This window comes from Manis javanica, chromosome 4, assembly GCF_040802235.1.
Source record: "Manis javanica isolate MJ-LG chromosome 4, MJ_LKY, whole genome shotgun sequence".
NCBI classification, from domain to species: domain Eukaryota; kingdom Metazoa; phylum Chordata; class Mammalia; order Pholidota; family Manidae; genus Manis; species Manis javanica.
The window spans coordinates 37183852-37198055 of NC_133159.1; the positions used below are offsets into that span (position 1 = coordinate 37183852).

Sequence of the window (14204 nt, forward strand, 5' to 3'; positions counted from 1 at the left end):
TGGAGTTTTGGGTGAGCTGTATTTAAAATATAAAGCAGTGAATACTATAGAAAGAGTTGAGTAAATAGCCATATTGAGTAACTGGATGGTCCTAAATGGTACTACAGATTCTAGTTCTAGTTTTTCCAAGTCCAGACCCATTCTTCATATTGGTTTTCATGACATATCCTGATATCCTTCCACTAAATACCTCTTCCTTGCTTAAATTATTTCCAAGTGTTTTATGTTACTTGCTGCCAAAGAATCTTACTAACACCTGAATTTGACATAAATTTATGTGAGGTTCTTGCTAGCTTCCCTCCTTGCCCCTTCCAGACAGATAGTTTAGATAATAGGGTTCAGAAAAAGAACAGACATCTGCCTTCCTTCTTTATTCTCCCTATTGAATTTCTATTCCCCAGTCTCAAATCTTCATCTTTACTCTCATAAATCTTATGTCATCAACTCACCTCCACTTCTCCTCTTACATCTGAGTATCACTACATTTCCAAAAGTAGCTCAATCTCCACAGATATTTAGATTAAACTCATCCTCTCCTCTGCTTCTCTACCTTGCCTTCCTTCTGTCATCCAGGTTTAAAATCCTGAAATAACTTTCATTTTCACCTTGAATAAACTTTTAATTTTGGGATAATTCTAGATTTATAGAGAGTTTTTGCATACTCCTCACCCAGTTTCACCTGATATTAACATCTTGCAGTGCCATGGTACATTTTTCAAAATCAACAAACCAGTATTGGTACATTACTATAACTAGAACTCTGGACTTCATTTGGATTTCACCAGTTTTTCCCCAAATGTTTTTTTTTCTGTTCCAGGATTCTATCCAGGATATCACATTGTATTTAGCTGGAGTAACTTTTCCTACCTCTTCCAACTACCATATGCAATTAGTTATCAAATCTTAACACCCTACATGACTCTCCCTCTTCAGTTCTTATCACCACCACTCTATGTACTAGATATCTTGCTAGATCCTGGGGACACAAAGAAGATCTTAAAGATCTCATGGTCTGGTGGTGAGTAAACATGTAAATAAATATCTATCATTTACATCATTGATTTTCTAAAAAGGCCTTCAATGTTGCTACCAAATGAAGTGGATTTTCCTTTGTGAAAGATATAATAAACATATGTAATAACTCACTAATGAAGAGTACTAGAATTCAGAGCCCTGTGTTTTTCTCACTGAGCCCGTACTATTTTCTATATTCAATCTGTTCTATCATCTCTCAATTCCACCCACTAAAACCCTACATACCCTGCAAGGCCCAGAATAACACTGCAATAGATGAAACCTTCCCTGATCCCTCAAACCACAGATGACTTATCTTATCAGAACTGGGTCCAGCCTGGGAAAGTAGCAAAAACAAATAAGGTATTATGTTATGTGGTTTCATATCTGTCTTCAGGTATAGTTTTATTTCATAAAGAGTAAAATTACACACAGACTTAAGCAAGTTATACTCCCATCACCTTGCTTTTGTTTCTATTTGTACCAATTTCTATGTAAAAATTTAACATGAAAAGGATGTTTAAAAAAACTCCTTACAAACAAAAATGAAATTACCTGTGCTCACAGCAATGCTTACACTTTTTCTCATATGCAAACCAGGGGAAGGCTGTGATTCCATGGAAACCAATTCCACTTGTCTTGCAGCTTGTACTGTGTCTTCAACATTGGTTGTCTTAGGGGAACAGGGCTGCAGAGACTGTGATTGCAACAAACGCTGAATCTGTACCAATTAAAAACATACCTTAAACTGACAGTGATATAATCAACCAAACTGGTAGCAGAGTTTAAAGATGATTTACAAAGTGCCCCACTTATAAATAACTGACTTTTAAAGATATTTTCTCACATTTCAACTAAATCACACCATAAAACTTATTCAATGTAGAAATTATCATTATTACGAAGCAGTTAAGTGGCCTAAGCGTCAATTTAAAAGTAACAGGTGTTTAGATTAGCATTCATAAATTGACGCTCGTGTAGAAAAGCCTGAATGTTAACACTTCAACCTTCTACTCCTTTTCCACAAATCAAAAGTAAGATAGAAGCTATACTCTAATTCCATATGCCAAATACTGAACATTTTCTACACAAAGTTTTTCTTACAAAGAAAGGTTAATCACAATTGCCCATGTTTGGCCATGTCAAAACTGAAGCTATTAATAACAATAGTTAATACTTACAGAGTGCTTCCTTTTTACAAGACACCATAAGAGCTCTTATGCATGACTTTTAGAGCAACCCTCTGAAGAACACACAACTATTAAACGCACTTTACAGATAAAACTTGAGGCATTAAAAATGAAGTTGTTTGTCCAAGGCATATAACTTACAAGAAGCAAGACAAAAGTTCAAACACCCAAAGCTTCCCTTCCTCCTTTTTAAATAAAGATATAATTCACATATAATAACACAATTCAGTGTTATTCAGTGAAATATACAATTCAGTGGTTTTTAGTATATTCACAAAGTTTGCGACCATCACCATCATCTAATTACAGAACATATTTCATCAACCCCCCAAAATCTCTGTACCCATAGCAGTTGTTCTTCATTGCCCCTGTCCCTAGCCTTAGCAACCACCAATCTACTTTCTGTCTCTATAGATCTGCTTATTGTGGACATTTTATATAAACAGAACCATATGGTACATGGCCTTGTATCTTGTTTCTTTTATTTAGCATGTTTGCAAAATTAACCTGTGCTATACTACCTAGCAAAAGTTCTTTTCTTTTGATGGTTGACTAGCATCCTACTGTATTTATCTATTCATCAGTTAATGAACACTGGATTGTTTTCACTTTTGGCTATTATAAATAATGTTGCTATGAACATTTTTGTGCAAGTTTTTGTGTGAGCATATTTTTTCATTTATCTTGGGTTTATAACTAGAAATGGAAGAGCCTCCCTTTTTAAACAGTGGTTTTCCATTCTAAGTTCTACTATTGCATTAATACAAAATAGCATATGTACTTATAGTGGTTTGAAGCATAGGCTTTGGCGTCATGAGGACATTAAGTTTAAACCCTTCTCTGCTACCTTTTGGAAAAGCTATTTAACCACTATGAGTTAGAATATTGCCTAAAACTCAGGTAGTTGTGAGGATAAGAGATCAATAGCTGTAATTTGTTGAGTGTTTACCATAGCCAGGTCCTACACTAAGCACTCCTTTTCTCCCTTTCTCTTTCCCTCTCTCCCATATATATATAAACTGATTTAACCTTCAAATCTACATATAATACTAATCATTGCTCCCAATTCACAGATGAGAAAAGTGAGGTTTAGAGAGATCACATAGGAAATACTCAGAAGACTTATTATAAAGCTATAGTGATTAAATTGAATGGTTTTGGTGTTGGAATAGACAAGCAGATCAATGAAGAGTACAGTACAGAAATAGATGCAAACACATAATACTTTCATTATATAATAAAAAATGCATTTCTAAATCATTAACTAAAAGATCTATTATCCAATAAATACATGGGACCAATCATCTGAGGATTAAAAAGAAAAACATCGCTTATCAAAATAAAGCAACAAATATAATCCTGGAGGAGGAGGAAGGATGAAGAGTAAGTTTCATGTAACCTTGAAGGGAAGAAGGCTTTTATAAACATAATACAAAAGCCAGAAAGAAAATGACTGATAAATCTAATTATATCGAAACTAGAATATTCTGCATAAAACAAGTGGTTAAAACATAAAACATTAAAGACAAACTGTGAGAAATACCACATATATATATGATAAAGAACCAATTTCCTCAATATACAACAAGCTCTTATAAATTAATTGGAAAAGGACTTAATAGAAAAATGGATAAATGACACAGAGCATGTTTTCTTTATGGAAAGAAAATACAAATGGCCAAGAAATAATAAAATGATCAATCTTACTTAAAATCAACACAATGTGAATTAAAAGTTTCTATTTATAAGACTGATAAGAGTTGGATATGCCTAATATTGGAGATGTAGAAAAATAACTTCAGAGTATTAATTGAATACTAGTGTCCATTTTCACTCATTCAAGTTACAAAGTATGTATTAAACAACTATTATTAAGTGAAGTACTATTCAAGGTACTTAAGAATACAGTGATGAATCTTCTAAGCTCCCTTTCTAGAGTTCTTTGGAGACAAAAAACAAAAACATGGAATTGAGGCCTGAATGAAGAGAAAGAACTAGCCATCAAAGAACTACAAGGATGTTTCAGGCAAGGGGGACTACAAGCTTAAGAAACTAAGGTTAACATGTTCCTGTTTCCGAAGAACAAAAAGCACACCACTGCAGCTAAAGTAGTGAACATGGAAGACAGTATCAGGAGATGAGGTTGGAGAAGGAAACAGAAGCAAAATCCAAAGGGTTTTGAGGGCCAAGGAAAGGAATTTGGATTTTATTTTAACTGCAGTGGAAAACCATTGAGAGTTTTAGGCAGGAGCCCTGTGATCTGACTTGAGCTTTAAAAAGATGGCTGTGGTTTTCCCAACTGCAGGAAGCACAAGAGGACAGTACTGGAAGTAGCATGTCTGGATAAGAGAAGATGGTTTGAATTAGGATGGTAGCAGGAATGATGGTAAAGAATACTTCAGTTCAGGATGTATTTGGGAAGTGAAGCCTGGGTTTCTGAAGCCTAGGATTTTGGCCTGAGTGATGGGATGAGAAGTGACGGCATTAACTAAGATAATAATGATAATGAAAACAATTTAAGAGCTAATAGTTACTGAACACTAACTATATGCCAGGCACTATTCTAAGCCCTTTCTTAGTAACTCATCCAATCCTTCGAATTCTCTACACTTACTATGTATATTCTTCTTTTGTGTATTAGAAAACTGAATCAGTCAGAGAAGAAAAGTAATATGGCCAAGACTGTATAACTCATGTTACACTGAAACTAGATTAGGACCCAAGGAGTCTGAAGTCGGAGTCCACTCCCTTAACCACTACTCCAAAACAAGCCTTGGAATATTAGGAAAGGAACAGTTGGATATCTCTGAACCTTTAAAATGAATGTTCTCTTTGACTTCATAATTTTACTTCTAGGGATCTATGCCCAGAGATATATGCATATACTCAAGAGATGCAAGTGTAAGGATGTTTACTGCTGCAATGTTGAAATAATCAATAGGAGACCAATTAGAAAATTTGTTGTACATCATTGTAACAGAATTCTATGCTGAGTAAGATAGTTCTATATATACTTGGTAGAAAATGTTATGATTCTCTGTAAAAAATTTGAGATCTAAAAAGTTTAAAAAATTCATGAATATAACGCTATGTGTTTTATCACAGAAGCATATTTAGAGGCATACACTAAGTATAATGACTCGGATAATCTTAACTAAAGCCAGTACACTATAATCTACATTATAAGTATATAAAATCCCAAGTAACTAAGATTTGTAAATCAGTTAAAAGATCTTTTTAGTCTCTATAAGTCTTTTTTTAAAAAACAAAACAGGAAATAAATAAGACTTCTTTTCAATGTGAAATATCTAGTAGCTACATTAAAAATTTTGCCAAACGTTTATAATGATTTGTTAAAATCCGATCTATATTTTACAATTTCAAAGAATATACCTAAGCTTAAAGCAGTGGCAAAGCTATATTTTCTCAGGTGTACTATCTAAGGCATTTTTAAACAGAATTTGACAATGTCATTTTTTTTTTTTACAAAATGTAAACAGATTCCAATTTTATAAAACAAAGATTTTTTAAAAATCACACATATATAAATGTCCATTATACATATATTTGCATAGTTATAGGATCATAGAAATAATACAAATGAATATATTTCAAGCTGTTTTCATTGGTACTTGGGGAAAAGGAAGGAGGCAGGAGATATGTGGTAGGTATGTAAAAGAGTACCAGTAAGGAAAAAGAAAAAAAAAGATACAATACTTAAGAGACTAAACTGTGCAAGGATATAATTAAAAGAGTAAGAATTCTGCCATAAGGCCTGAAGAAAAGAAGCATTTCAGAATAAAATGAGTGGAACAAGTCTAGTATAGATACACAGAAGAGGTTCTAGAACTATTCTCTAAAGGTACACTGGCTAAAGGTTAGTATAAATACTATAAGGTTGACAAACTAGAACTGAATCAGAATCCATTGTGCAGGCTTTACATTTAGTTGTATGTAAAGTTTAGTAAATTATATAGACTCTTCATTAGAGATAAAAAGTGAAAGAAAAAATGCAATTATATTCTAGGTTAGGACATACACAAGACAGGTAAGAGAAGGTTTGGTTTCTGGTCCTGATTCTACTCCTCACTAGCAATGTGTTACTGGGTAAACTATTTTCTCTCTCTAATCTTCATATTACTTATGTGTAGAACAATAGGGACTAGAATTCAGTTTCCAAGGTTCCTCTGAGTTCTGACATTTTACAATTCTACTCCACAAAATGTAATTTTACTGAGGAGTTGCCAGTTATTTTTAAGAAACCATATTCATACCAAGAATTTAAGAGAACTAAGAAAGCTCACAAACCTGTGCCTGGAGTAGTCTCAGCTGTCTGTCTTGTTCTGTGAGAAACCTATATGCATCCGGAGATAGTCCCATCATTCCATTATCTGACCCAGTCTTGGGTGTGTGCATGCATACTACACAAGGGTGTGGATTACAAGAGTCTACATGTGAAGGCAGTCTTGCCACAGGTGATGGTTCTACACTGTTGTGGGGAGAACCACTACCCATGGGTCCCTGAGGTCTCAAAGCTATAGGACTACTTGAAGAACGGAATGCATTCTGGTACAGAGCTGGACATCCAGTTGGGTGAAACAATAGATGCTTCTGAAAGGCTTCAGACTGGTGGTCTTGAACAGATCCTACTGTATTTATTTCTTGCCAAGAATTTATTGCATTATACTGAACACGGCTGTGATGCTGACAACAACTGCAAACATTTGTGGAACAGTAAGATGGTGGCAGGGGAGTAGGTATCTGAAGTTCCATTGGTCTTCCTGAATTGTGGGGTGAAAAATCAAAATTATGTGGGTGGGGCTGTGAGGCAAGAGAAGACTGCCTGGAATTAAATGTGCAGGGCCTTAGAGGATACTCTTCTTTGTGTACATGTCCAGCAGAAACTATTTCAAACTTCTCAGATGTATCAGGAGATGGACCATTAAGAGAAGATGGTTTAACATTGTTCCTGACATGGGGGTTCCCTTTCTTATAGGTAGATGGCTCTCTTACTTCACTATGTCTCAAAGGAGCAGCACCCTGGTGTAACTGATTTGGTAGCCTTCCCAAGGAAGGCTCTCCAACTTCAGCTTCTCGGCTGTTTTTCTCATCATAAAGCTGGTGTAGCAATGGCTCCAAGTGTTCAGAGTGGTTAATCAACAAAGGAGGATTTTCATTATTCACCATTTCCAATGGGTTAGGCAGGGGGTTTGATTCTATGAAATTGCCATCCAACACAAGTGAGAGTTCAGGAACTGATGGTTGGATCTTAGAAACCTATAAATGGGAAAGAAATGGAAGAGAAAAAAGAATTCTTAGGAAAGAGATATATGCTTCACTTTCCTTAGACTACTACTGTCCAAATTATATCAAGTTACTTTTTATAAGTATTTATTCTTTATTTAGACAGTTGGCAAATATTATCTGGGGATCTTCCATGTGCTAGCACTTGACATACAATTGTGAGCAAAATAAACAGTCCTTGCCCTCATAAACTTAAGTAATGACAGAACTCCTTTCACTAGACCACTGATTATTGTTGCTTAGATCCCAGAACACAATATAGGAAACTACTTTATAATAGACTTTTTTTTTACCCTCTCTCCACAAAAATAATTATCACAGGCAGAATGCTTCAACAGACCTAATAGCAAATAATGTTTCTGCATGTTAAATAACAAAGGCTCTTCCAATAAATATTTCAGAATATTTTTTTTACTAATTATTCACTGTTATTCTTTTTATTGATATGAACTAAGAGTTGGAAAAGAACAGAAATGAGTAAATAAAATACACTCATTATGGTGAATTTGGTTACAGTTTGATACTAATTTTTAAAAACCTTTCCCATTTATTTTTCTTCTAATAAGCAATTAGTCCAATTAAGGCACAATTCTAAAATAACCGACTGGTTGGTCACAATTTAAAAAAAAATTATGACACGGGTTGTTGGCAATCTACAAAAGCAAGTAAAATGTTTCCTCAATGGTGATAGCATAGAACGTTGTGTCCATTATGGATTAAAAGCACCTGATTCTGAAAAAAAACTCCTGAATTCCAGTTGTGTAATCCTGGGCAGGTAACTTAACCAATCTGTGCCTCAGTTTTCTCTAGGAAAACTGTACATATATGCAGAGACACGAATACACATAATTATATATATTTGTGAGGAAAATATCTATCTGTATTGATACAGCCATATAGAGATAGCTACGTGTAACTCTTAAAATGAAACCTAAGTAAGTTTTAGGTAATATTATCAAATGCATTAACATGAAGAGATTTTTAGGTTTCTAACTACAAAAGTGAGTTCTTTCTAAGATCACTGATACCTTCTGATTAACTGGATGAGGACTAGGAATTGGTCTTGGAGAAAAATCTTCATCCTCAACACCAGAGTCATGATCATTTATTGGCATTTTCCCTGGAGATAATTTTTGGGAAGACCTGAAGAATAGAGAGCAAAAAAAAAAAGTCTTCAGTATTCTAGTGTTCATTTGTTCTTTCTGAAAATGAATAGTCCTTTAAAAAGACACAGTAGTATCTGGATCATTTAATTTAGTATCCGACTACCACAAATTATTTTATTTTTCATGCCAATTCTAGTTGCCCAAGAAAGCCAGCCCAGTCAGACTTATACTTAATAAACTATTCCCCCTTGCCTGATGATGGCAAGTTTAAACCAATTATTCTTTTTCTTTTAATTAAAGTATCACTGATATACAATCTTATGTTGGTTTCAAATATACCACACTGTGGTTCAACAGTTACCCATATCATTAAATCCTCACTCTCTCTAGTGCAGTTACTATCTATCAATGTAGTTAAGATGTTAGAGTCATTAACTGTATTCTCCATACTGTACTACTGTCCCCATGACCAATTTATATTGTGATTGTGAATTATTGTGTCCCTTTATCCTGTTCACCCTCCCCACCCCAACCCTTGGTATCCATTAGTCCCTTCTCAGTGCTTATGAGTCTACTGCTATTTTGTTCTTTCTGTTTGCTTTGTTTTTATATTCCACAAATAAGTGAAATCATATGGTATTTGTCTTTCTCTGCCTGGCTTATTTCACTGAGCATTAACACCCTCTAGATCCATCCATGTTGTAAATGGCAGGATTTTTCTTTTTATGACTGAATAATATTCCTTTTTGTATATGTACCACATCTTCTTTATCCATTCATCTATTAATGGACACTAAGGTTGCTTCCATATCTTGGCTATTGCAAACAATGCAATGATAAACATAGGAGTGCATATGTCTTTTCAAACCAGGTTTTCTTCAGGTAAATTCCTGGGAGTGGAATTCCTGGATCAAATGGCATTTCTATTTTTATTTTTTTGAGAAATGTCATATTGCAATGGTTGCACCAATTTACATTCCCACTAACAATGTAGGAGGATTCCTAGTTCACCACATCCTTGCCAGCATTTGTTGTTTCTTGTCTTTTGGATAGTGGCCATCCTAACTGTGTGAGGTGGTATCTCATTGTTAACCCAGTTATTCTTAATGTACCAATAAATCAAGTTACTGAGCATCTTCTGATGAATCCCTTTGAGGAATATAAAAATAAGCAAGACATAGCATTCACCACTAAAAAACTGGTAACCTGGTAAGATGTTCAGTCACCATATTAGGCTTACTGTATTAAACATTCATGTTATAAAGGAAAATCAAGTAGGGAATTACATTTTTCATATGTACTTACATCTATGGTGGAAAAATACTTTGAGACATTAATTGAGGTATTTCCTGTCACTTAGTCAGTGTGGTCACTGTGTCACAGGGACCATGCTCCAATAGAATACAGAAAAATTCTGTTTCAAAAGCTGAAATTAAAGTTTGAGACTCAAATTTGGAAGACTATATGCATCAGGTTTTTCTGCATCCTAAGTCTCAATGCATTAAAGAAGAGGAAAGAAAAGCCAGAGAGAAGCTGAGAGCTTTTAGGGATTAATGGAATCCCTAAAAAAGGTCCGGCTTCCTGCCTACCTAGCAGGTAGATTTGGAAGATCTGACAGAAAAGACCTTTGCCCTAAAGCCTCGTAGTTTGGAGAGACAAACACTCAAGACTTCTTTCTGTGCCAATATGCTGCACTGAAACAATCAGAATGTCTGCATGGTGGGTTTAAGCAGAAGTGTCTGCACCCAGTTCCAAAAAGCTCTCCCCCAATACCCAAGAAGGACATGAAAATACAGAATGACATCCCTTGGGCCTCAGTGCAACATGGATATGACACAGAACTAGTGACCTGAATATGGTAAGGAGCCTGCAGCAGGAACCTGCACAAAACTACTGCCAAAGACCAGACACAAATGAAAACACCTCAGCAGATGGCAGCATGGATGGATGATAATCATGTCACCCCACATCACCATACTAGCACAGCCTTGGTCCCTCTAAATTATACATAAACTCAGAGAAAAGAGGATAAACAGACCTTTAAATGACTGAAATTTGGTTTCTGTAACCAAGCATAATGAAATTATACAAACCAAGCAAAATTTATAGAAATTAAATTCAATTATTTTTAAAAAGAAAAAAAGTTACATTTTTTGTATCCCTGATTTTATGGTAAGGAGTTAATATTTGCTACATACTTACTTATGGGTAAATATACTCACATATACCTATACACATAAAATTTCCAACATTGAGCAATAAAATCCATTTCTGAACTTTTTTAGCACCCAAGGCAAAAAGAAAAACCCTGTGGGTTGTATAATTATACCAGTTCTCTAGGTGAGACAAACATTTTACTAAAATCTGAAAATGACTGATCCTTATTAAAGCTTTGGTCAGAGTTGAAAATAGACAGTATTTTCAACAACAATGTTTAAGGAATCTATAAGTGTCTCCTTAACTTAGCATTTTCTTCTATAAATATTCATTAAAATCTTGAACAAAGCCTTAAAACTCAAGACAATGAAGGTGTTCCTACAAAGCTATAAGAATAGTTTTCTGCTGATCTAACCTGTTTCAAAGATAACTTAAAATGCCCAAAGTTTAAGTATACCTCAGACATATTTCTAACCCCCAGAACTTGTGAATTTATTACCATACATGGTAAAAGGGAGTTTGCAGATGAGTTAAGGATTTTGAGATCTGGAGATTATCCAGTTAGGCTCAATGTAATTACAAGGGTCCTTATAAGATGGAGGCAAGAGAATCAGAATCAGAGAAGGAGATGTGAGGACAGAAGCAGAGGTCAGAGAGTAAGATTTGAAGATGCTAATCTGCTGGTTTTAAGGATGGATTAAGGAAGGGGCCATCAGACAAGAAACGCAGGCCTCTAGAAGACAGGCCTTTAGATGAGATTAAAATAAAGTGGATTCTCCACTAAAGTTTCCAGAAGGAATGCAGTCCTACCATTACTTTGATTTTAGTCTCAAAGACCATTTTAACTCTGACCTCCAGACCTGGAAGATAACAAATTTGTACTATGTTAAGTCACCAAGTTTGTGATAATCTTTTGGAACAGAAACTGGAAACTAATACAGATATAGTCATAATTCCATTTTATAGATGGGATACTAATGTTTAGAACCGGCACATGAACAGATACGTCATATACCATAACCGGAGTTCACAACTATTATGTTATACAGCCACTATCAATAGCTGGTATGGATGACATTTTTAAATTGTATCATAGTTAATTTCCACCTATAGAATCAATTCTATAGACATTGAATGTTATAAAGAAGTTCAAGCCATTTTCTCAATGACTGCAATATCTATAGTGAACTTTACACCTGCTTGCTTTTCTAATGCAAGATTTAGATAGTACTAAATGGGCCCAAAGACAGGGCAAGGTTATAGGCCAAAAGTTGAGAAAATGACAAATCAACTGCTAGAGCACATTAAGAATAAGAATAGTTTCTGAACTAGAGTCAAAGAATAAACCAGCATTGCAAAGTAAGCTCTAAATGAGGTTAGTAAATATTTGGCAAATACTAAATTAAAGGACCTCTCAAAAAATTTGGAGAACATTCAACACTCTATCATTAAACTACAAATTCCATTAGGGAAGGGAGCATGTCTGCAATGTTTTTATCATGACTATATTCACAGCCCACAGCAGATTATCTGGCATATAGCAGAATAAATGAGAAAGCTGGAAGAAGGATATGAAGGGTTAATTGAATGTGTCAACCTGGCTTGGCCACAGTACCCAGATATTTGTCAAACATTATTCTGGATGTCTCTGTGAAGGTATTTTTTTAGATGAGATTAAATTTAAGTTAGTAGACTGATTAAAGTAGATTTTCCTCCATAATGTGAGTGGGTCTCATCCAATCAGCTGAATGCCTTAATAGAACAAAGACTGACCTCCCGCATGAAGAGGAAATTCTGCTACCAAACCATCTTTAGACTATAATGTAACACTTCCCAGCCTGCTGGCCTACTCTGCAGATTTTGGACTTGCTAAATAAGCCTCCACAATTTCATGAGCCAATTCCTTAAAACAGCTCCATATACATCCTGTCAGCTCTGTTTTGCTGGAGAACCCTGACTAATACAATGGAGTATCTTCTTTACCACAAAAATTAAATACTGACCCAAAAATTCACAAGTCATTATTTAATTAATATTCCCCAAATATATTTGCTTTAAAAGTTTTAAAACAATTTCCTTTTTAAGTAGAGGAGTTATTTTTTATAGTAGTTTATCTGACAGGCCCAGGTTTAAAATTACAAGGAAGGTAAGAACAAGCAGAAGGCAAACTAAATAAAAACAGGATGTGTCTTCCTAAGCAAGATGTTCTTGACAAATAGCTTTTTTTTCCTATGTAATAAGTCAGCTCCAATGAGAACCATACTAGCATCATCACTTCATTAAAATGATCAACCAATTCCAAGTATGAAGGAATGCACTTAAAGCAAGGACACCTACAGTAATATAAGATACACAAACAGCTTCATCAGAAAGAACTGGGGAGTTATCTTTATTATTCATCAAAAACTAATAGACATAATGAAAGGATACTGATAATAAAAGTATCTTTTACCTCTTAATTGAAAGATTCTTGAAAACTTTGTTGAAAAATTCCATTTCTGCATTTTGGCTTTTAGCACTCAGTTCAAAATGGGCTGGATTTTTGTCAGAAGGTTCAACATTCTGAAATGAAGTAGGTCATACTTTGAGATTTGACTTAAAAACACCAGAGGATTCAAAGTAAGTAAAAAGTAGCTCTGAAACACTGGAAGGAGAGGGACTTCTGATTTCTATAATTAACCTTAAAAAAAAAATCTTATTTTTAGAATTGAGATACAACTGACATAAAACATTACAGTTTCAGGTATACAACATAATAATTCGTTATTTGTATGTATTATGAAATGCTCACCACAGTAAGTCTAGTTAACACCTATCACCATACAAATGTTACAAATGTTTTTTCCTGTGTTGAAAACTTCTAAGATCTACTCTCTTAGCAATTTTTAAATACAGTACTATCAACTATTGTCTACCTTTCTGTACATTACAGCCACAACCTATTTTTTTTACAACTGTATGTTTGTACCCTTTGGCCACCATCACCCATTCTATCAATTCCCAACCCCCTACCTCTTGCAATCACTGATCTTTTCTCTGTAATTATTAGTTTATGGGTTTTTTTTTATTCCACATATAAGTGAGATCATATGGTATTTGTCTTCCTCTGACTTATTTCATTTAGTATAATGCCCTCAAGGTCCATCCATATTGTCACAAATGGCAGGATTTCTTTTTTTCTAAATGGCTGAATAACATTCCATTGTATATATACCACGTTTTATGTATCTACCACTGGACACTTAGCTGGTTCCATGTCTCCTTTGCTGTGAATGCTGCTGCAATGAATGAGGGGGTGCAGTTATCTTTTCACATTAGTGTCTTCATCTCCTTTGGATAAATACCCAGAAGTGGTATTGCTGGTTCAATTCTTAGAACTATCATATGCTACACATGAAATATGTACATAATGAAAGTGCTACATAAATAGAAG

The 14204-nt window shown here is 34.6% G+C and overlaps 1 protein-coding gene across 2 annotated transcripts in view; it reads right to left on the reverse strand.

Moving 5' to 3' along the window:
- STIL (STIL centriolar assembly protein) overlaps positions 1-14204 on the reverse strand; it is a 60793-nt gene that overhangs the window by 22376 nt on the left and 24213 nt on the right. For both annotated transcript variants that reach the window (XM_017672824.3, XM_017672823.3), the window contains exons 9-12: positions 13224-13333; positions 8537-8651; positions 6513-7481; positions 1570-1735 (exon numbers count right to left, since the gene is read on the reverse strand). In XM_017672824.3, coding sequence (XP_017528313.3) covers positions 1570-1735; positions 6513-7481; positions 8537-8651; positions 13224-13333 — 1360 coding nt within the window. The remainder of the gene's footprint in view (positions 1-1569; positions 1736-6512; positions 7482-8536; positions 8652-13223; positions 13334-14204) is intronic.